At 48.6% G+C, this 23,544-nt stretch overlaps 1 protein-coding gene across 1 annotated transcript in view; it reads right to left on the bottom strand.

Moving 5' to 3' along the window:
- EPHA10 (EPH receptor A10) overlaps nt 1–15,706 on the bottom strand; it is a gene marked incomplete at both ends in the record, with an annotated part of 39,945 nt that extends 24,239 nt beyond the window's left edge. Inside the window, 5 exons of the mRNA XM_082833295.1 lie at nt 5,693–6,043; nt 6,525–6,680; nt 11,910–12,588; nt 13,281–13,345; nt 15,601–15,706. Of these exons, the coding sequence (XP_082689421.1) occupies nt 5,693–6,043; nt 6,525–6,680; nt 11,910–12,588; nt 13,281–13,345; nt 15,601–15,706 (1,357 nt within the window). The remainder of the gene's footprint in view (nt 1–5,692; nt 6,044–6,524; nt 6,681–11,909; nt 12,589–13,280; nt 13,346–15,600) is intronic.
- Nucleotides 15,707–23,544: the final 7,838 nt, after the last annotated feature.

Raw genomic sequence — 23,544 nt, 5'->3', positions numbered from 1 at the left:
CGCGCAGAAACGAAGACCCAACACAGCCAAAAACAAATAAATTAATTAAAAAAAAAAAAAACTAAAAACTAAAAATAGAACTACCATATGACCCAGCAATACCACTACGGGGCATATACCCTGAGAAAACCATAATTCAAAAAGAGTCATGGGGCTTCCCTGGTGGCACAGTGGTTGGGTGTCCACCTGCCGATGCAGGGGACATGGGTTCGTGCCCCGGTCCGGGAAGATCCCACATGCCGCGGAGCGGCTGGGCCCGTGAGCCATGGCCGCTGAGCCTGCACGTCCGGAGCCTGTGCTCCACAACGGGAAAGGCCACAGCAGTGAGAGGCCCACGTGCTGCCAAAAGGAAAGGAAAAAAACAAAAATGGGTGAAGGTGGTCAAAAGGTATAAACTTCCTGTTATAAAATAAATAAGTCCTGGAGATGTACTGTACAGCGTGGTGACTATAGTTAATAATACTATATTGTATATTTGAAAATTGCTGGGACTTCCCTGACGGTCCAGTGGTTAGGACTCCACATATTCACTGCCAAAGACCTGGGTTCAATCCGTGGTCAGGGAACTAAGATCCCACAAACCGTGCAGTGTGGCCAAAAAAAAACACAATTGCTAAGAGAGTAGATCTTAAAGAGTTCTTATAACTATGTGTGGCTGTGGATGATCTAGACTTATTATGTGATCATTTTACAATATATACAAATATCAAATCATTAAGTTGTATACCTGAAATTAATATCATGTTATATGTCAATTACATCTCCTTTGGGAAAAAAAGGTGAGTGGCAACCCACAGAGTAGGAGAAAATATTAGCAAACCATGTATCATAATGGTCATTATGTGTTGAACTGTGTCCCTCCACAAAGATATTTTGAGGTCCTAACCCCCAGTACCTCTAGAATGTGACTTTATTTGGAAATATGGTCTTCACAGAGGTAATCAAGTCAACATGAAGTCATCTGGGTGGGCCCTAATCCAATGTGACTGGTGTTCTTCTGAATGGGGGGAAATTTAGACACAGAGAGGGACTCTCATAGAGAGAAGATGATGTGGAGACACACAGGGAAAAGAGGGCCATGTGACTGGAGTGACGCATCTACAAACCACGGAAGGCCAAGGACTGCCAGCAAACACCAGAGGCTAGAAGGAAGGAAGGATTCTCACTTAGAGCAGAGAAAGCACGGCCCAGCTGACACCTTGATTTCAAACTTCTAGCTTCCAGAAATGTGAGACAAGAAATTTCTTTTGTTTTAAGCCATCTAATTTTTGGTACTTTGTTATAGCAGCCCTAGGAAAGTCATACAAAGATATACAGAATATACAGATTAGACAAAAAACCTCTTATAACTCAATGACAAAAAGAAAACCCAGCACATGAAAAGAGGTTCAACATCATTAGTCATTATGGAAATGTAAACTGAAACTGCAATGAGATACCATTTCATATCCACTAGGATGGCTAAAATCAGCAAGACAAACAAGTGTTGGTGAGGAGGTGGAGAAACTGGAAGCCTTGTACATTTGCTGGTGGGAATGTAAAAAGGTAGAGTTGCTTTGGAAGACAGTCTTGCAATTCCTCAAAAAGTTCAGCAGCTCCTCAAAAAGATAAAAAAGTTTCCATATGTAATGGTCAGCTCAGGCTGCCGTAACAAGATACTGTAGACTGGGTGGCTTAAACAACAAAAATATATTTTCTCATAGTTCTAAAGGCTAGAAATCCCAGACGATGCTTGCAGATTCATGTTTGTATTCTAGTGAGGGTTCTCTTCCTGACTTGCAGACAGCCACTTTCTTGCTGTGTCCTCACCTGTCTTTTCCTCTGTGTATGCACAGAGAGCAAATGAGCTCTGGTGTCTGTTCCTTTTCTCGTAAGGACACTAGTCCTTGGGATTAGGGCCTCGTCCTTATGATCTCATTAACCTTAATTATTTCCTTAAAGGCCCTATCTCCAAATACAGTCACACTGGGGGTTAAGGCTTCAACATATGAACCTGGGAGAGACAATTCAGTCTATGATATCATATGACCTAGCAATTCCACTCCTAAGTATATACCCAAGAGGACTGAAAACGTGTTTCCACAAAAACTTGTACATGAATGTTCATAGCATCATTACTCTAATAGCCAAAAAGCAGAAACAGTCCGAAGTCCATAAACTGATGAATGAATACACAAAATTGTGGTATATCCATACAATGGAACATTAGTCAGCCATAAAAGGAATGGCATACTGATACATATTACAACATGGACAAACCGTGAAAACATTATGCTAAGTGAAAAAAGACAGACATAAAAGTCCACATACTGTATAATTCCATGTATATAAAATGATCAGAATAGGCAAATCCATAGAAACAGAGAGTAGATTAGTAGTTATTAGGGGCTGGAGGGGGTGGGAGAAATGGAAGGTGACTGTTAATGGGTTTCTTTGGGGGATGATGAAAATGTTCTGGAATTAGAGAGTTTGTGATAGCTGCTAGGAAAAATGACTGAATTGTACACTTTAAAAGGTAAGTGAAATTTTATGGTATGTGAATTATATCTACAAAGAAAATGACAATATGAACAATGTGATATATTATGTATAAAAACATACTGGATGTGACCAAAGCTATTCTTAGAGGAAATTTCATAGGCTTAAAATATTAAAACTATAATATAAAAACTAAGCACTGGGACTTCGCTGGTGGTCCAGCAGTTAAGACTCCGTGCTCCCAATGCAGGGTTCGATCCCTGGTCAGGGAACTAGATCCCACATGCATGCCACAACTAAAGATCCCGCATGCTGCAACTAAGCCCGCATGCTGCAATGAAGATCCTGCCTGCAGCAACAAAGATCCCACGTGCTGCAACTAAGACCTGGCACAGGCAAACATATAAATAAATATTAAAAAAAAACAACTAAGCACTGAACCCACCTAGAAAAAGACTTCAGGAAATCAGGAGGATGGTAGTAATAAAGATAAAATCATAAAATAAGTGACAAAAGTAAAGAGCAGTGGAATTGATAAGTTCAAGAGCTGGTTATGTGTCATAACCAATAAAATAAACTTCTGACCAGAATAATTTTTAAAAAGACATCACAGGACACAATATGAAGAAAGAGAAAGTAAGCGTTAACTCCAGATACTATGGAAAGTTTTTAAATAAGCATTTCTGGGCTAATAAATTAGAAAAAGATCATCAAAAGATTTTCTATGAAAGTACAGATTAACAAAACTGATTCAAGAAGAAGTTATAGAAAAGATTGCGAACATCAGCAAGGTACAGTTTCCCAGGCAGTTTTGCATGCCTTCAAAGAATGATAATTATGCTATTTAAACTGTTCCAGAACAGAGAAAAAGAAGAGATTATTCCTGATGCCTTTTTCAAAGCCAGCCCAAAATGCTAAAACTTGACAAAGAACACAATAATTTAAAAAAAAAACTACTCTCGGGGGCTTCCCTGGTGGCGCAGTGGTTGAGTCTGCCTGCCGGTGCAGGGGACACGGGTTCGGGACCTGGTCTGGGGGGATCCCGCATGCCGCGGAGCGGCTGGGCCCGTGAGCCACAGTTGCTAAGCCTGCGCATCTGGAGCCTGTGCTCCGCAACGGGAGAGGCCGCGATAGTGAGGGGCCCGCGCACCGCTGTGAGGAGTGGCCCCCGCTTACCACAACTAGAGAAAGCCCTCGCACAGAAACGAAAACCCAACACAGCCATAAATAAATAAATTAAAATTAAAAAAAACTACTCTCTCTTATAAATGTAGATGGAAAAAATATTAAAATATAAGCAAATTAATTCAGCAAATATTAAAAGAATAACACACTCATCTGCAGTAGGGTATAATCTAGGAAGGCAAAAAGAACTCACATTGAAAAAATCCATTAATAGAATTCATCGTATCGAAAGGTCAAAGACAAAAAAACGTGGTCATCTTGAAAGATGCTCAAGAAGCATTTTGTAAAATTAACATCCATTGCTGATTTTTCTGAAAAGTTCAGTAAAAAGTGAAAGCATTATATGGCCAAGGGGCTAAAAGCAGGGCTTTGGTATTAGAGAGACCTGAGTTCAAAGATGGGTCTCGACTACTAGCTGGCTGACTGGATAATTCACTTGGCCTCTCAGACTTCAGTTTCACCATCTGAAAGATGGTTATCATTTGATTTAAATGAATTAATGTAGAAAATCATATTGCACAGTGCCAAACACAGAGCAGCACTCAATCAGTGAAAGTATTTTTATTAACAAAATGGAAACAGAAGAGTATTTCCTTAACATGATTTTTAAATCCATCTATATCAAAACAGGATTATTATCAGGAAATACCAGATAAAAATTTGTGTTACGTATATTATACAAAAGGGGTTTTATAGTAGATAGTTCTAGGTATGGATATAGAAATAGAAAAAAATGTGGAAGGATACACTCCAAGATATTAGTAGTTGTATATCTCTGGATAATAGGATTATGGGTGCTCATTTTCTTTTTCTATTCTGAATTTTTGTTCCAGAAAATCAGGCAAGTTGGGAAATCTCTCCCAAAAGGCAGAGGAAATGGATTAAGAGCTGAAAATGATAAAGGAAGCGACAAGATTTGAGAATCAGAAAATGGACGTACAACTCAAGGTTTAGAAAGAGTCTTAAGAGACAGATCAGAGTTATTAGAAGTTCTAGTCAAAGTAATAACTGGAAATAAAAACTGAAAAAAAATTTTCCAGGAATAAAAAAAGGTATGCAGATCCAAAGTTTTACTATGTTCTAGCCAAACTCAATGAAAAGAGGTCAATATTGGTTAAAGTTTATTTTCACCAGTAGCCTAAGAATTACACAAACATCCATGCGTGTACACATTCGTATTCAAGTCACCTACAAAACAATGACGATTACCCTCGCCTCAGACTATTCTGCAATACAACTGCCATCAGACGGGGAAGCAGAGTCACAAACGGAACATATCTTCTCAGATATGAAAAGACCATACCACTCACTCAATTATCTTTCTTGCAAAGGATACTTAAAGGATTACTTGAAGCTGTGTGAGACAAATCAAAAGGAAATGTCAAGAATGAGGAAGATGTAGTATAAAAGGATTGTAGGTCTTCATTTATTCATCCCAATTCCAGACTCCGAAATGTGACTGTTATGTGTTGACCAGTGAATTCTATCGCCCCTGACAGTCTGACCCTCCGTGCTTCCTTGCTCTTTTCCAGGACTATGAAAGAGGGTGACAATGCAGCAAAACCCTTGCAGAGGCCGAGGGACGAAGTCAGAGGGATACACACAGGGTCCCTCTTTCTAAGACAGGAAAGAAGGAGGTATGATTCTGGTTCCCACTGAAATTTTTGAGAAGGGAGGGCAAAAAGATTGAGGAACCTTCCACCCCTTTTGCCGGGAAACGAGAGGCAAGGCAACTGCAGAGTTGGATGTGGGACATAGGCTTTCCGCGAGGTCAGAAGAAGGAGCACGCACTGGCTCCCGCAGAATCACTAACACTCATAACCTCTTTGGCCCAGAGGCACAGAGTCACCTGTATCCTCAATCTCTCCTCCATGGCCTTCGGGAAGGGGGTTGACCTCGATGGGGGGTCGCCAGGGTCGGGGATTTTTGTTTAAGACCAGCGATCGCAGTTTATCCGGGGTGGCTGCGGGCTGTGGGGATGCTCGCGGTGGGCCGGACGGGCGGGCGCGCGGGGTGCGGAAGGCCTTACCCCCGGCGCCGGTGGAGACGGTGACCTGCGCGTAGGTGGCTCCCGCGGCGGCCTCCGGGCCAGACACTCCGTTGAGCGCGGCTACGCGCACGGTGTAGCGCGCGCCAGGCCGCAGGTGCAGCAGTGTGGCGGCGCGCTCCCGCAGCCCCGCCTGGCGCGGCACGAAGGCCACGCGCGGCCCGCACGGTTCGCACGCGCCCGCCGGGTCCTCGCGGCCGCAGCGCAGGCACAGCAGCGAGTAGGTGACGTCCGAGCGGCCGCCCGAGTCGGCCGGAGGCAGCCAGCGCAGCCGCAGCGCCAGCGGCGAGCGGCTCAAGCTGTACTGCAAGTCCCGCGGCGCCGACGGCGGCCCTGGGGGCACAGAGGCGGGCGCCGTCAGGGGCGGGGGCAGTGAGGGGGAGGGACGGGGGCGTGGAGCAGTGAGGGGCGGGATGTGGGAGTGGGGCGCGGTCAGTGATGGGGTGGGAGGATGTCAGTGAGGGGATGAGGTTGGGGATGCAGAGTGTGAGGGGCGGGAGTCCCCCGCCTGGCTGGAAAGTTGGGAGAGGTGAGGGCGGGGATGGTTGTAGGCGGCGCACACGGTGATCCCCCAACAAGCCTAACCTCATCCCTCCGTCTGGACTGTCTCTGTTGTCCTGCTTCTTCCAACCCCGGGCCCCGGGCCCCATCACCGCCCCAGGCTCCCCTCCCTCCACTCTGCCGTCTGGATCGCTGGCCCCCACGTGCGCCCTGGCGCCCCCGAGTGTGGAACCCCTGCCCTCACAACGCCTCGATTACGCCCTTATGGACCGCCCCACCCACCATCCGGAAGGCATTCAGGAGGGGGACTCACGGGTGCAGGACGCCGAGGGCGGGTCGCTGGGCGAGCGCGCGTAGCTCTCCTGGCACACGCAGAACGTGGACGCGTTCTCCAGGGCCCGGCTGTGCTCCGGGCACGGCGAGCAGAGGGGCCGCCGCGGGGACACCTTGTAAAACCCTGGGGGACAGGCTGTGGGGAGGAACTGCGTGAGGAGGGGGCTCCGCCACAGCTTCTGGCTCCTCCCCCCCCCCCCCCCCCCGCTTTCCTGACTGCCCCCACTGTGGTGGGCCTTATCTCCTCGAATTGTGATGGGGAAGTGGGGGGCGGGGGTCTCAGCTACTCCAGCACCGCCCCGGGGGTGGCAGCTCGTGACTGAACAATGCAGTATTATTTAACCCTTAGTAAGCGCTTAACGTGCAAACACTGCAGTGTTTCTCTTTTAGTAATTCATTAAATGCTCCTAACAACCTGTGAGGTATGTGCTTTATCCTCGTTTTTTAAATGAGGGAGCTAAGGCTCAGAGAGGCTAAGTAACTTGCCCAATGTCCCACAGCTAGTGAATGGAGGGATTCCAGCCAAAGCCGGCTGGTTTGAGCGACCACACCACGCTGCCCTAACGCCCGCTGGGAGAAGAGGAACCAAACTTTCCGGTTTTGATGTGAGGACAGAAGAGAGAGGCCTCGAAGGGGTGTCCCACAGTTACCCGAGGACAGACACCCACACACTCCCAGTTACAGAGACAAAAACTCTGACGCACACAAACACACACACTTGTCAGAGCTTCCTCCCACCTCCACTATTTGGGGGCTAATGCATCATAAATCCTCTACTGACGCACTTGGTTCCCATTTGAAAGTGGAGCCAGCCAGGTGGAGAGAGGAGAGGGACAGTGAAAGTTCCCTGGTTCTAGCCTTGGCACCTCCTCAGTTACTTTGCTTCTCTCACCTCCCCCAGAAGTCAATGGTTAAGAGCAAAGGCTTTTATATCTAAACAACCTGGATTTGCAGCTGAGTCGCACCACTTATTTGCTGTGTGGCCTTGGGCAAGTTGGTGACCTCTCTGAGCCTTGTATAGAATACCTACCTCAAAAAGGTGCTTGGAAGATTGAGATAAAACATGCAAACTGCTTAGCCCAGTACAGACAACAGTTATACAATAATGGTACTAATCACTCTTCCTCCAACTCAGGCCTGAAGTGGAAACAGCTAAGCATCCACTTTAAAAAATTCCTCACCAGCTGGGCCAGGGAGGGAAGCAATGGCTCTTGGCCCTCCTCTCAGAGCTTGGGTGGTCCTCACCTGCTTCCCTGCCCCCGCCAGGACTTCTCTATCCCTCTCCTCTGGTTTAGCTGCTTGTGGAAGGCTGGCTGCTCTCCAGCCCCAAGAAGACATAGTACAGAAGAAGGAATGCAGACTATAGCACTTGGGAAGAACTTTCAGAACTTTCCCTGTCTGGGAGGAGAGGGCAGAGGGCTGAGGGTTCCCATTATCTGGAAGGCTTAGGTTTGGGGGGGAGGGGCGTCCGTGTTGCCTAGAGTCCTGGGCTTTGGGCAGCTTTGGGCAGGGTCTCCAAAGCCCAGGAGGCTTTGGAAGTCTGCCTTCAGAATGAAGCACAGAGCTAGCTAACATCGCGGTCTAGTGGGCAACAGCCACCCGGGCTGGGACTCAGGAGACCTGGGTTCCGGTGTTAGCTCGGCCACTTCCTGTGCCTCTCTGGCCTTGAGAAACCATCAGTCAAATGAGAACAATAAGTATGGCCTGCCCACCTCCATTGTGAAATAAGAGAGGGATCTGTTTGCAGGAGCAGGAGCGGGGTGGGGGTGGGGGGGGTCCTCACCACAGGAGGGAAAGAATGTGGGAGGCTCCTTTTCTCCGTGTGTATGTGGGTGTCTGGGGTCCTAGAGGTGGGTGGTCCCATCAGAGACAGCATTGCTTATTTCTACTTGGAGAGGCTCTGCTTAAAAGAGGTTGTATTGAGGGGCAGACTCAGGAAGTGACTCCTGACTCCCGGCCCCTGCCTCCTTCGGAGTCAGAATTTCAGGGGTCATCTAGTTCAGCTCCCACTGGCCCACCCTCCAGCAGCTTTCCTAGCAGTAGCCACAGTCTTTGCTCAGATACTTGGTAATGGGGAGCCAACCTCCCTCTGAGGCCGCCTCTGCTGAACAATGCTGGCAGTTAGAAAGTGCTTCCTTTATGTTGAGTCCAAAGCAGCCTCCCTGCCTGTAACCCACCTCATGCCACCTCATTGCAGAGGATTGACGTGCCCTGTAGAGCTTAGCCTGTCTGCTTGGGTCCCTCTGCTCCAGGGCAGTCCTACAGAGATTTGAAGACATGAGTCATACACTCTGATTTTTCCCCCAAGGGAAACCCCAAGTCTTTCAGTAATTCCTCTGGTGGCTGGGAGAGAAGGAACAAGAGTCACGGTCACTAAAAAGAGAAGCCTCCGGGCTTCCCTGGTGGCGCAGTGGTTAAGAGTCCGCCTGCCGATGCAGGGGACACGGGTTCGTGTCCCGGTCCGGGAAGATCCCACATGCCGCGGAGCGGCTAGGCCTGTGAGCCATGGCCGCTGAGCCTGCGCGTCCGGAGCCTGTGCTCCGCAACGGGATAGGCCACAACAGTGAGAGGCCCGCGTACCGCAAAAAAAAAAAAAAAAAAGAGAAGCCTCCACATCCATCTGCCTTTAGAGAGGGCTCTATAATAGCTGCAGAAGGCACTTGCAGGGTCTTCCTTCCCTTTTTTTTTTTTTTTTTTTTTTTTTGCGGTACGCGGGCCTCTCACTGTTGTGGCCTCTCCCGTTGCGGAGCACAGGCTCCGGACGCGCAGGCTCAGCGGCCATGGCTCACGGGCCCAGCCGCTCCCCGATCTTCCCGGACCGAGGTACGAACCCATGTCCCCTGCATCGGCAGGCGGACTCTCAACCACTGCGCCACCAGGGAAGCCCGTTTCCTTCCCTTCTTGAAACCTTCCCACAGCTCCGCAATGCCAGCCACCCCACCCATCCGTACTGAACTTTTCCTTTCACACCTCTGGATCTTGTCCTGTAATCTTACACCCCTTCTCTTCTGGTGAACTGCTATGTTCCTCCAAATCCTAGTTCAAAATAACACCTCCCTTGTGAAGCTTTCCCTGGCATCCTCCCCACCTCCATACTCCCCAAGGCAGAGTTGATGCCATTACAAATGGCCTTTGTCTGGTCTCAGACAAAGTCAGAAGTGGGATTGGGTTCCCGGGTGTGTGTGTGTGTGTGTGTGTGTGTCCCTTCTCATTGCCCAGAGTGTGTATCCAAACCCCCTCCTCCAACACCTGAGCCAGTCATTCAACAATTTTTTAGCATCGAATATGAGCCAGGTGCCGTTCTAGGCTCTGAAGCTACAGCAGTGAATAAGGCAGACCAGGATTCTACTGTACACTGGTACAGATGCCCTTCTCCTACCTCACAGCGGGAAGAGAGGCCATCAGCTGGTCATTCCCTTCTCTACTAGCTCTTCCCGGTTACCGTACAGGGAGCGGAGCCATAAAAGCGGTCCGTTTAGGGTGTGGGCAGTAGGGCACTGTCTGTGGAGTATTTAAAAACAATGAAACTGACTGAAACGTGGTCTGCTTTTTGTTAGCAGCATGTGTCAGCAATTCCGATCCACATCAGTAATAAAATACTTCTTCCCCCGAGGCCTACTGCTCCCACCACCCCCTACTTGGTACCCCACTGGCTCCTCCCTCATGTGGAAACAAGGCTCACATCTGCAGTAAAAATTCTCTCTCCACCAAATGTCCTCCTCAAGACACCAGGCCCTCTCCTGCCCTTTCAAACCCAGCCTCCAGAGAGTGTTTACGGTCCCCGACTCTAGCTCCTCAGCTGCCTTCGTCCTTCAGTCCACTGCAGCTGGTTGCTCTCTCCATCACTCAGCTGACGCTGCTCTTACCAGGGCCACCAGGCAGACACTGGCCAATCCTCGCCTTATCTGACTGCTCGCCAACACTGCAGGCCATTCGTTTCTGGGTACCTCCATCGCCCTTGGCTGCCATGAAATCACACTCTCCCCCAGCCTCTGATCACTGCCTTGCAGTCTTTTTTACGGCCTCCATTTCTTCCACTTCCCCTCGTACAATGCTGTTCTGTGAGAGTTCATCATTGGCCCTCTTGCTTCATACCCCACACATTCTCCCTGGTCTGTCCCAACCACACTTGTAGCTTCAAGTCGCATCTATCTCTCTGTTGCTGAGCTCCAGACCCACTTTCTAGCTACCTCCACTTGAACGTATCATGGACACCATCAATTTGATATGTCCATCCACGTCCTGTGTTCTCTACCCCAGTCCGTTCAGTCCTCCAGATGCAGATAGGAGAGAGAAGGAGAGATCTGTTCCTGGTGCCCCACAGACCAGAGAGTCCAAAAGAACCCCCAACATGGAGGCTCTGCCCCAGGGGGTGCAGTGATTCTAGTTCAGAGAGTTGGATGTGATCTTAGTAGTCATCCAGTGCAACCTCCCAGTCTCTCTCTCCAACTCAAGAATCCCCCTGCTTGGGCTTCCCTGGTGGTGCAGTGGTTACGAGTCTGCCTGCCAGTGCAGAGAACACGAGTTTGAGCCCTGGTCTGGGAAGATGCCACATGCCGCAGAGCAACTAGGCCCGTGCACCACGACTGCTGGGCCTGCGCTCTGGAGCCCATGAGCCACAACTACTGAAGCCCGCGAGCCTGGAGCCCATGCTCCACAGTGGGAGAGGCCACCACAGTGAGAGGCCCGCGCACCGCAACGAAGAGTAGCGCCTGCTCACTGCAACTAAAGAAAGCCTGAGCGCAGCAACAAAGACCCAATGCAGCCAAAAATAAATAAATTAATTAATTTAAAGAAAATTTAAAAAGAATCCCCCTGCCAGCCTCTGACTTGCATATTGTCGGTGACAGGGAGCTCACTCCGTATAATGCAACCAACTCCACTGGCCCCTAGCTAATAGAGTTGGCCTACTGTAACATTCTTCCTTATGCACAGGGGAGTCAGCATGGTGTAGTAGAAAGAACTTGAGAGTTGGGCAAATCTGGATTCAAATCCCAGTTCCCCACTTCCTAACTGCAAGTGAGGTGTTAATCTCTCTGAGCCTCTGTTTCCTCATCTGCAAAATAGGAATAATGATGACTTTATTGCTGTGAATAAATGAGAAGGCCCGTGTGAGGTGCTTATCATGGTGCCTAAAATATAGGTCCTGATGCCCCCTTATATGGAGTCAAATTCACCTCCCATTAACTTCACTCACCGATTCTGGCTGGACCCACTGGAAGCACCGCAAAATGTCTGGACTCCCGGCTCCACATCCCGTGGCTTCCGCACTCCCCACCCTGCCTCTTTCATCTAGGACACTCTCTCTCCCAACTGCCACCTGCGCGCTACACTCCCACACCACACCCCCCAGTGCGCTGGATACCTTCACAGATGTCACCACGTTCCTGGAATCCCGCACTGCAGCTGCAGCGGCCCACGGGCACAAGCCACTCACCATCGGCGCCGCAGTGCATGCGCGGGGGGCTGCCGGGCTCCCCTTCTGAGTGCGCCACGCACGTTCCGGTCACCTCCACCAGCGTGGAGAAGGCGCTCTCGGCTGCGGTGGCTGGGAACGCCGCCAGACCCCGCACTGTAGCGCGGCACTGCTTGTAGTAGACGCGCACAGAGACCAGCGCCACGCATGCGCCCACGTCCTGGAAGGCCAGGTGGAAACCCCGCCGGCTCAGCGGACCGATCTCTCGCACCTCTGTGTTCAGCTTCATCTTGCGCTCGCCCAGGTCGCCCTGCGTGAAGCTCTCGTCCGCCGCGATCGTGTCGATCTTGCGGGGCCGGCTGCCGCCTGGGCGGGGATGCCCACGGCCCAGATCGGCCTCGGTTTCCAGATAGTAGACGTTGAAAGTCTCCTTGCAAGTGCCGGCGGCTCCAGGGATGCTGCTGCAGTCGCGCAGTGTGAACTGCAGCTCCACGAAGATGCGCTGCCCGCGCCCGCGGCTGATCCAGCCAGTCTGCAACCAGTTGTCCTGGTTGGGCTCCAGCACGTTGCACACCTGGTAGGTGCGAATGGGACGGTCGTGCTCGTCCACGCCGCTGATCTCCTCCCACTGGGGAGGAGAACAAAGATGTGGGCAGCTCAGAGCCAAGGCGCCCCCAAGAGGTCGAGCCCTGGCGGTGACTCGGGCTGAAACCCCCTTTCCCCATCATTTTGCATTCTCTTCTCCCCTCCTTCTCTATACACAACCCTGAAATTATAAGACGCAGAGCTGGGAGAAACGTTGGAGACAACTGAGTCCAACTGACGGGGAAACTGAGGCTCCAGAGAATGGTGACTTGAGTGGATATACACGTCGGGTTAGTAGCAGAGCTAGGAAAGGAGTCTCCTGGCTCTCCACCAGTGCCTTTCCACAACACCAAACTGCCGTCACACTGCCACATCTCCCCACCACTACCGCAAGTTTCCAAGCCTCTTTTAGGATTCCAAGTCTTGCTTGTTCTGTCAATCTATCGATCAACAGCACTTTTTGCTGGATTTATTGGGTGCAAGGCACCATCCAGCACTGGCTCCATCCAGATGCCACGTTTCTGTTCCTAGACACAGTCAGTTGTCTTCTTGCTTTTTCTGTCTGACTGAAGACTCAACGTTTTCTAATAGGTCACTTTGGCTTGAAGCCAGGGCTGCTGGAGACCACATGCTCTGAGGACCATTTCGATCTGATGTAACCATGGGGAGATAAAGGGACTGAATCCTGGACCACCAGAGGCTCCTTGGGACAGGGAAGGAAAGGTTTACACTTACCCCATTACTCGGCAGTGCAGTCCAGCCCAGATCAGCCTGGGAGGCTTTGGAATCCAGGAGGGTGACTAGAGAGAGGGGAGAATAGAAGTGTCAGAAAGCCAGAAGTTCAGGAGTATGAGATTCTTTGGCGAGTTCACTTTAAATTTGCTAACGGAGGGAATTCCCTGGCGGTCCAGTGGTTAGGACTCTGTGTTTTCACTGCCGAGGGCCCAGGTTCAATTCCTGGTGGGGCAACTAAGCCTTGCAGCGTGGCCAAAAAAAAAAAAAGCTAACTGAGGAAACAGAGAATGTGGTGAAGGACACAGACACGGTTTTTCCACTCCATACCTCCCCACGAGGAAGTGTGAGTAGCTCTAGTCTAAATAAAGGTAGCCACGATGATTAGGGAGGGAGCCTGTATTAGTTTCCTGTGGCTGCTGTGACAAATTACCACAAACAGTGGCTTAAAACAACAAAATTTTATTCTCTTACATTTCTGGGTGTCAGAAGTTGAAAATCGGTCTCACTGGTCTAAAGTGAGGGTGTCGGCAACACTGGAGGCTCAACGGGGAGAATCCATTTCCTTACCTTCTTCAGCTTCTAGTGGCCACACCTGGATTCCTTGGCTTGTGGCCCCTTCCTCCATCTTCAAAACACACCATTCCAATCTCTGCTTCTGTCATCACATTGCCTTCTCCTCTGATTCTGACTGACCCTGTGTCCCTCTTATAAAGACCATTGTGATGACAACTGGGCCACCCATATAATCCAGGGTAATCTCTCCAACTCAAGATCCTTAACCACATCTGCAAAGTCTATTGCCATTTATGATAATATACACAGATTCTGGGTATTAGGATATGGAAATATTTGGGGAGTCATTATTCAGCCTGGCACAGAATCCATGACAAGTACCATAAGACTGGCTTTTAAATGGGGGATCAGTGATCCCCCCCCCGCCTTCCCAGGTTCCCTAAATTATAACTGAGTGTCAAGAAGAGGGAGAAAGTGAGCATATCAGAGGATTCCTGTATATATCCCTGAATTCACTCATACTTGGGTGTTCTTCTGAGGTCTGGGGTCACCAGGGATGGAAAAGACTTGAACCTTTTTAGTTTGACTCCCAAGGCCTCTGGGGAAAACAAATAGAGAGACCCTGCCAGCAGCAACAGAGATAAAAACCTCTCATCTCCTCAGCCAGCCCCTTTCCCAGGGGCTGTCACCTCTACTGCCCTTTGGAAGACTGTCAGGGTTCCTTTAATATATAAAGCCATGGCCCCTTCTATACCAGAGAGGCTTGAAGTCACTTTCTTCCCCCAGAAGGCATCTGACCAGCAGTCTGGATTCCGCTCTCAGCATCCGTCCCAAGAAGCACTGGTTTGGACAGCACAGCAGCAACTCAGAGACAGGAGCCCAGGTCATCCCCAAATCTTGGAAGATTCCTCATCTGGAGCTTAAGCAAGGGGGTGGGGCTCCAAGGTGAGACCTTTAAGAGTGTTGGTCCCAGACGCGTCAGCGACAATGGGCAGGACCGCTGACAGCTTCCCGATTTCGGTATAACTTACAGCACATCAGAATTGCATATTGGAGAGCATCAGAGATCCAGCGCCCCGACCAACCCCGAGGCCAACGCCTCAGATTCCAGCTCCTCCGGATTCTGCACCTGGATATTACTCCTCTGGATTCAACTGAGGGTACAGCTCCCCCAAATCTAGGCAAGATGCGGGCTCTGGCCTAGTGGGCAGCCCCAAACCCGGCAACTCGGATAGCGCTGGTTAGTCTACGCTTCAAAATCAGCACTGCGGACAGCTTCCTGGTCAGCACGTCGGGCAGCTCCCGGACCCAGACACACCCCGGCCCCCACCCGCGCCCCGCCACCCTCGCCTCCAGACCCCGCGCCCCCGCCGCGGCACCAGCGCTCTACCTCCTGTTCGCCACGCAGTGGTCCCCTAGCCCCCCGCCGTTCGGGCTCCATCCCGTCTCCCCGTACTCTGATCTCACCTCCGCATCTCCCTGCCCCCACACCTCCCACATCCAATTGCTCAGCCTGTCCGTCTCACCGGCCCCTGAACCGCCGCCTCTGGCTCCCACGGTTCCTGGTCTCTTTCTTCCCCAGCCTCCCGGGTCTCCAGTCCCCAAGCTCCTCAATGCTCCTCTCTTCTCCGTTGTTTAGCCACCTTTCCCTCCGTGTCTCCAGTTCTTTGCTTCCCGCTGCCCGCTTGCTTCAAACCCCAATACCGACTCCAGTCTCTCCATACGACTCCTTCTCCCAGCACCCCAGCTCTCCAGCCTCCTGTATTTTGGCATCCCAGGCTCCAAGAACAGCCCCCAGTCTCCTCACCTTCCTCGGCGGTCCCGGGCCTCCCTGGTCCCAAAAGCAAGGCGAGACAGAGCGGCATCAGGCAGATGAACAGGCGCAGCGGATGTGGGCCGACGCCGGTCTCCATGGTCCGCAAACCAAGCTGTCAGTGCGGCGGCGGCTCGAGCCGCGCCAGCCCCAGCACCGCTGAGCAGTGCCCCCAGACCCCAGCGCCGGCGGGGGGCGGGATCTCGCCGGTGACCAACATCCATGGGGACCAAGCATTATGCACCGCCGCGGGAAGTCCACCAATCCCCGCCAGCAGAAGGTGGAGGGGTGGAGTTTCAGAGGCCAGGGGCGGATCAGCGAATTGGAGGCGGGGGAAGGAAGGGGTCCCGCCAGTCCCCAAACCGTGGGGGTGGGGCAGCGCTGAGAGCCATTTGGGCTCATGGGGAGGGGGATGAGCTGACGTTGGTGGCCCAGAGCGCTGAACCTTAGCCTCTCATTCCTGAGAAGTAGGCGATGTGGGCGTGGCTTAAAGAGGAGCGAACCTCTGGGAGGCAACGACACTTGCAGCCTCAGAGCTAACCTGGAAGACCCCTTGTACCTAGGACTTGCAGGAGGTTTTGAAGCCTGGTATCCTGACCCCAAGCTCTGGGAAGCTCCTCTATCTCCCAGCCCTCGGTTTCTTCCAGTGTCTGCGGCTTCTCGTATCTCGTGGCTCCACCCCGCCCCCTTTCTCCCCGCCCTCTTCACACACACACACACACACACACACACACACACACACACACACACACACTCAGCGGCTGGAGGAAGAGGCCAAGCCCGACCTCGAGAGCTACTCGAGAAAGGAGAGTAAAGTGGCAGACAGAGTCCCACCCTACCAGCAGCTCTTCCGAGGCTGGGAAACCATGTGGACGCCAGGACCGGCGGTGATAGATTTTGCGTGAACTACCGGTTCCTCAGGTTCCTGCTCCTGCTGCCAGGACACAGGCAGCGCTCTCCACAACCACCCCTTTCCCCAGCCTGCTAAGAGCCTGGAGTCCCCCCCCCCCCCATAATCCCCCTCCGCCCGCCCCAGGGGACTGGCGAGGAGCGCAGCGGCCGGACTCCCAGGCATCAGCGAGAGGAGGAGCAATCCTCGCAGAGTTCACCCAGCGCTGAAGAAGCGAAAGGAAACGTGGAGCACGACCTCTATCTAGTGAAGGTCATTTACGTGCTAGCTGAGGGTTTAAGGCATTGATGCTGGGAAGGGCTGGGGCCCTCCAGGATGAGGGAGGCGGCTGTCGAGCGCCACCATCTGGACTGAACTTGAGCGGAGAAAGCTCCACCCACCCTGTGGCTTTACAGAGCTCTCTTCTTGGGGGACGCAACCCCTCTCCTCTAGAGGCTATAGTAGCCGGAGAAACCTTGAGAATGAATGTGAGTCCTGCATGGCCTGGATGTCTGTGCATCTTGTATATATATATTCCACCCCTCTTCAGCCAACAGTTACTGGGTGCCATGCTCTGTGCTGAGGATACCTGGGTGAATCACACTGTCTCTACCACAATCCATACCTCTCTGAGCACCAAATCGAATGAAAATTTCTGGCATCATGGAGCACTGGTCATTTACAAGGCACTTTCATATGTCACTTCTGTGTGTGTGTGTGTGTGTGGTATGTGTACAAGCACACTTCCTCGCTCACAGACATGGTCGCTGGACAGCAGCAATAGGAATAGTGACTGGGAGGAATTGAGCTCCTTTGCCCATAGAAAGAAAGGTCATCAGGAGGGACTGAGGCTCGGACACAGCAGAAGACTGAAGCTCGCTGAGGAAGCAGAAGGAGATGTGGCATCCTGCTGGCCCTTGAATGCAGGCGGAGGCTCTGAAATCAGATCTACCTGAAGAAGGGCTCTTACACTCCCACCTCCTTCCCATCTTTATTCTCCGCACGCTCGATTTTCCCCTCCCCCTTCCCCCAGCGCTGGGAGAAGGTATTTTTAGAAGCTGCTTGGAGACCCAGGACTCCTTTCATTTCAAAAGGAGTCCTCACTCAACCACCCCTCATCCCTCTCTTCAAAACGGGGTCCCTTCCTCTTTGGAGTCTCTAAAGCTCCAGCCATGTTTTCTTCAGTTCCTGAGCTCCAGGGACTTCAGCCCAGAGGTTCTGACCATTTGCTAAAACAAAATGCAGACTCCCTATGATTCTCACAAGGATCATTCAGAAGGCAAACAGATGAGGGAAATTATCTGGGGAAAACCACATAGGATGGTCTGGCTCCCACCCTCTCTTACAACACACACCTACCTGCAGGTACCTCGGGGAAATCACCAGATTGAGACCCTAGGAATAAGGGAAAGAAGTGGAAAAGAAGGAGTGAAATAAACCTTCTCTTTCTTCGTTTGAACAATTCACTTATAATAAAAGCAGAACGGAGAAGCCCCAGTGTATGCGGATATATGCAAATCAGCCGGATCTTAATAAGAGTTGCTCCAAGGCAACTCTACTCTCACCAGGAGGCTGCGGAATAGACACCTCACTGTAGAAATTCTGGAGGGCTTTAGATGGAAACTAAACTGTGGTTTACTGCGAACTTTACGTGCTAGGGGCCAGTCAACCAGGGACCAGGTTAGATTCCTCCCTGGAATAGCAAGCGCGGGGCTGGGGGGGGTGGTGGGGGGGCGCGGGCTGCAGGGGGTTCTGACCTTGGTGCTTAATTATGAGCCCGAGGGCCAGCGGCAGTCTTGTTTCTGTCCGTGGTGCTGAACCTACCAGGGTCTGGAGCCTCCATTTTCAACCGGACCTGGGACTTCTCTGCTGCTGCGCTGATTCTCTGCCTGCCCCTCCAGCCTATAACCAAGATCCAAATATTCGAGTCTCCAGGAGACAATCAGCCTTATTCCCTGGAATAAGAGTGTAGGTGCCTGGAACCCAGTTTTTGTTCTCCTTCATTTGCACTTTCTTTTTGAATGGTTGTTAATTATATAGAGATGCTTAAAAGATAATTATTATAGACTAAATATAATATCTTTTCAAATGCACTGCGTAGTATACCGGGAAATGCCTCAGAAACAGAATTTCAACTTACAGTTGATTTATCAGAAACTTGAATATGGGGTAAATATTGGATGTGAGAAGCAACCATAATAGTGTAACATTTTAATTAGAAAAATGGTAGTTCTGTGGGATATTTGTTTGGAAATTTCATTGTTTCACAATTGAAATGTGATAATAAAACTACATTACAAGTACCTGACCAGAATGAGACTAAGGTGGAAGAGAAGAGATTGCGGATCCTCTAAAATTAGGCCATGTAAGTTGTCATAGGTAATTTTGGTTAGTCACAGAGAGCAGTGGTGTGCTTTATTAGGATATAATGTTGAAGTGATGTTTTTTGGATAATACACAATTTCTTGAAATAGTTCTAAAGCTGATAATGAAATAAAATAAACTGAATTCAATTCTGAGCATTAAAAAAAACCCAAAATTCCAGTTTTCTCTTCTACTCCTCTCAAACCCCATATGAGGTAATGATGGCAGGGGTGCTTCTCTCTACTTTTACCTCACTACCTCCAGCATGCTGAGGAAACACCTGCTGGAGCTGAGAAGTTTAGTTCAACATCCAAATATAGAGAAGTGGTCTTCCAGGGAGCAGATCCAACTTTACTGCAACCTCCATCTCCAAGTTATTGAAAGTTACATAGCTGGTGGCTGAAAATTTGATCTATTCCTTTTGCACAGATACAGGAAGTACATTCGTCCTGGCTGAACAGAGAAGGTCATCTCCTTCATGACGAAGACTAAGATTGCTCCAGAGGAATCAAGGCCAAGCCCTGCCCTCAAGAAAGAGGAGAGGAAGGGTGCCAAAAGCAGTGGGGAGCCCTGCTGCTCAAAGAAACATCTCCAGTTTGTCTCTTTCCTCTTCCATTCCATCTCCCACTCTCCAGCCTAAGAAAGAAATAAACAGAGCTAAGGTGATCTTTTTTCTAGGGCAATAGACTCACAGGCAAAAATAATATTCAAATTTTATTGCCTAAGATAAAGCAAATATAAAACTTTAAATTGGGGCTTCCCTGGTGGCGCAGTGGTTGAGAGTCTGCCTGCCGATGCAGGGGACAGGGGTTTGTGCCCCGGTCCGGGAAGATCCCACGTGCCGCGGAGCGGCTGGGCCCGTGAGCCATGGCCGCTGAGCCTGCGCGTCCGGAGCCTGTGCTCCGCAACAGGAGAGGCCACAGCAGTGAGAAACTTTAAATTTATTGACTTTGAAAATTAAGCAGTAAAACTTTAAATTATCAAACACATCTGCTTAGCTTTTATGAGCCTCTACTTTCCCTTCTGTAAAATAGAGATAAAAACACTTTCAAAGTTACTGTGAGGTCAAAATATATTTATATGTATGGCCCAGCGCAGTTCCTGGTGCATATTTCTGGTATATTTTATTATTCAAGTCCATAGTTAATTAAGGTGAAAAACAGAAAGAAGAAAGGAAAGGATAAAAGAAGGTTGGGTGGTGAGGTAGGAAGAGAGAGCAATAGAATTAGAGAGACAGTCATAGAGGAAAAGACAGAATGAAGGATAAAGAAAGAGACAGCTGGCTGACATGAATGTGGCTAGAAAGCACAGGAGCCTGAAGGAGATGTGCTTGAAGAGACAGGAGTGTCATCAGGGCAAGCTGGCTAGCCGGCTGCCAAGTGGCCTCAGAGGTGACATTTACCTTTGTGAATTCATCCTGGTCCAAGCTCATAAACCTCACCTTAACAGCATTAAGAGAGAGCCTATATGCTGGGGGTGGGGTGGGGGGGTTGGGAAGTAGATCATAGTAACTCAGCTCTTAGCTTGCTATCTGAGCCAAAGAACCAGTGGATTAATATACGATGAGAAATGCAACTACCAAAGGGACCAGAATGCTCACATTGCCACGTCCAGCAAATTCTTCCCCTGTAGGAAAATGTGCACAGGAAGCCAATTTATGATGTGAAGCCTGCTTTGAGAGTGTGAGAGAAGGGAAGTTGGATGGTTTAAATATTTGATGACATCAGGTTCCGAGAGCCTTGTGCCTCCAAATCCCCAGTGAGGATAAACCTGTTACTGGCACCTGAGTGGCCATACTAGGGGCCAGACCCGGGAATGGGATCCACCAACATATGCTTCTGACTGTGTTTTTGTTTAAATCCTAGTTCCATTTCTGAGCAGCCCATTTTAAGACTGAAGCAGTCCTTTTAAATTTATTTGTTTATTTATTTATTTTTAGCTGCACCGCATGGCTTGTGGGATCTTAGTTTCCTGACCAGGGACTAAACCAGGGCCTCTGGCAGTGAAAGCACCAGGTCCTAACCACTGGACTGCCAGGGAATTTTCATCCTTTTTAAGTGACCAAAGTAACATACACTAATAAAAATATTTTAAGTAAAAAGTGAAAATATCCATGCATTCCATCCCATATAGTCCCATTTCAAAATTTAAACCATGTTAACACACTGATACGTACCCTCCCTGATATTTTCTATACACACGCACACACACACACGTGCACACACACATCTTTTTACAGAAAATAAATGTGTATCTGTTAGTGAGGTAAGCAGCATTGATTATCTACCTAAGACCTTGCTCCTCTCATATATATATATATATATATATATATATTTTTTTTTTTTTTTTTTTCAGTACGCGGGCCTCTCACTGTTGTGGCCTCTCCCGTTGCGGAGCACAGGCTCCGGATGCGCAGGCCCAGTGGCCATGACTCACAGGCCCAGCCGCTCTGCAGCACGTGGGATCTTCCCGGACCAGGGCACGAACCCGTGTCCCCTGCATTGGCAGGCGGAATCCCAACCACTGCGCCACCAGAGAAGCCCATCCTCTCATATTTTTAATTGCTGAGGGAGCCCCAGTTTTGTCTGGATGTTCATGTACTGTAGTCCTTTGCTCAGAGAAGATGGACCACTCACCAAATTCAAGGATAAGCAAAGACTGTTACTGGCTAAGCATTTTCATCCCATTCCAATGTGTCAGGGTCACCTTAGGCATGGACATGTGATACAACCCAGGTCTTCTGATTGGGGATTCTAGAAAGTGTTTTCCCTCCTAATAAAAAGAGGTGCATGAGGCAACATCCCACTTCTTCTCTAAATCATGTCTGCATTTGACATCTGGAGCTGCTGCAACAATCTTGGCATCATGAAGAGAGATATCTCAATACTTTCAGCTAAGAATTTTCAGTTGTATGTAACTGGAAACCCAACTAAAACTGGCTTGAACAAAACTGAGATTTTTTTTTCATTCATTTAACTGAATGAGGTAGATCTGTGTAGAACAACAAGATTTTGTATTGGGATTGTGGTAGAGTGCTAGGTAATCTCCAAACCTGGATATTCTACAAAGGAATGTAATTGCAATCCCAGGACTGAAAAATACAATAATGTATTTAACACAATAAATGGACCTAACATCAGATTAGACACAGCTCATTTTAGGATTAAGGAGCTGGAAGATAGATCAGTATATAATATCCATACTGAAGTATTCAGAGAAAGAAAAGAATGAAAAATATCAAGAAGAGAGGGATAGACATATGGGACATGATGAAAATGCCTACATACAAAAAATTAGAGTCCTAGAAAGATAGGAGAGAGAAAATGGGAAAGAAGTAATATTTGACAATAGAGTAGTTAAAAATTTTCTAAGATTGATGAAAGACATATACTCAATCCCAAGCAGGATAAATGCAAAGAAAATCACACCTAAGCACTTCATGGGAAAACTGCTGAAAACGAAAAACGAAGAAAAATTGTTAAAGGCAATTAGGAAAGAAAGATATATTACCTCCATAAGAGCAACATTAAGACTAACAACAGACTCAACAATATAAATGCTAAAATCCAGAAGATGATGGAATGTTATCTTTAAAGTGTGGAAAGAAAATAACAGTTAATCTAAAATTCTATACCCAGTGAAAATATCATTCAAAAATGAAAGAAAAATACATAAGTTTTCAGACAATCAAAATCTGAAGAATGTTATTCATCCACAGACCCACACTAAAAGAAATATTAGAGGGAATTTTTCAAGCAGAATGCAAATAAGCTCAAAAGGAAGTATGAATATGAGGAAGGAATGAATAACAATGGAAAGAGTAACTATATAGGTAAAAATAAGTGAACAATAACTATATAAAGCAACAATGTCTAGCGGAGCTTTAGACATATAGAGAATTAAAACACACCACAAAAATGGCACACGGTGTGGGAGCAGATAAATGGAATTAAAATATTTTAAGATTCTTGTATTGTTCAGAAAGCTGTAAAAGAATTAATTTATATTAAAATTTAACAAGTCAAGGATGCATGCTGTAATCACCATGGCAGTCGTGGAAAAACAGTTTTAAAAATATACATAATTATATATATATATATAATTTAAAACTATTTTTGTTTATATATATGTAAAATAAGTGAATGCAGAGAAATATGGAATAATAAAAACAATCCAAAAAAGGTTTAAAAGGAGAAAAAAGGAACGTAGAATCTGTGGGAGAAATAGAAAACAAATACTAGCATGATATTTTGAAACTCAAAAGTATAAGTGCCTCTTTTAAATATAAGTGGACTAAATACCTCTATTAAAAAACAAAGATTGTTTATTTTTATTTATTTATTTTTTAAATAAATTTATTTTTCACTGCATTGGGTCTTCGTTGCTGCATGCGGGCTTTCTCTAGTTGTGGCGAGTGGGGGCTACTCTTTGTTGCAGTGCAGACTTCTCATTGCAGTGGCTTCTCTTTGTTGCAGAGCACGAGCTCTAGGCTCGTGGGCTCTAGAGCACAGGCTCAGTAGTTGTGGTGCACTGGCTTAGTTGCTCTGCGGCATGTGGGATCTTCCCAGACCAGGGCTCAAACCCATGTCCCCTGCATTGGCAGGCGGATTCTTAACCACTGCACAACAAGGGAAGTCCCAGATTGGTTTGTTTGTTTGTTTGTTTTAATTTATTTATTTCTGGCT

The sequence above is a fragment of the Leucopleurus acutus genome (assembly GCF_964270905.1).
Source record: "Leucopleurus acutus genome assembly, chromosome: 2".
Classification (NCBI taxonomy): domain Eukaryota; kingdom Metazoa; phylum Chordata; class Mammalia; order Artiodactyla; family Delphinidae; genus Leucopleurus; species Leucopleurus acutus.
Note: the sequence above shows the minus strand (reverse complement) of the source record. Positions and strands in the feature narration are given on the sequence as shown.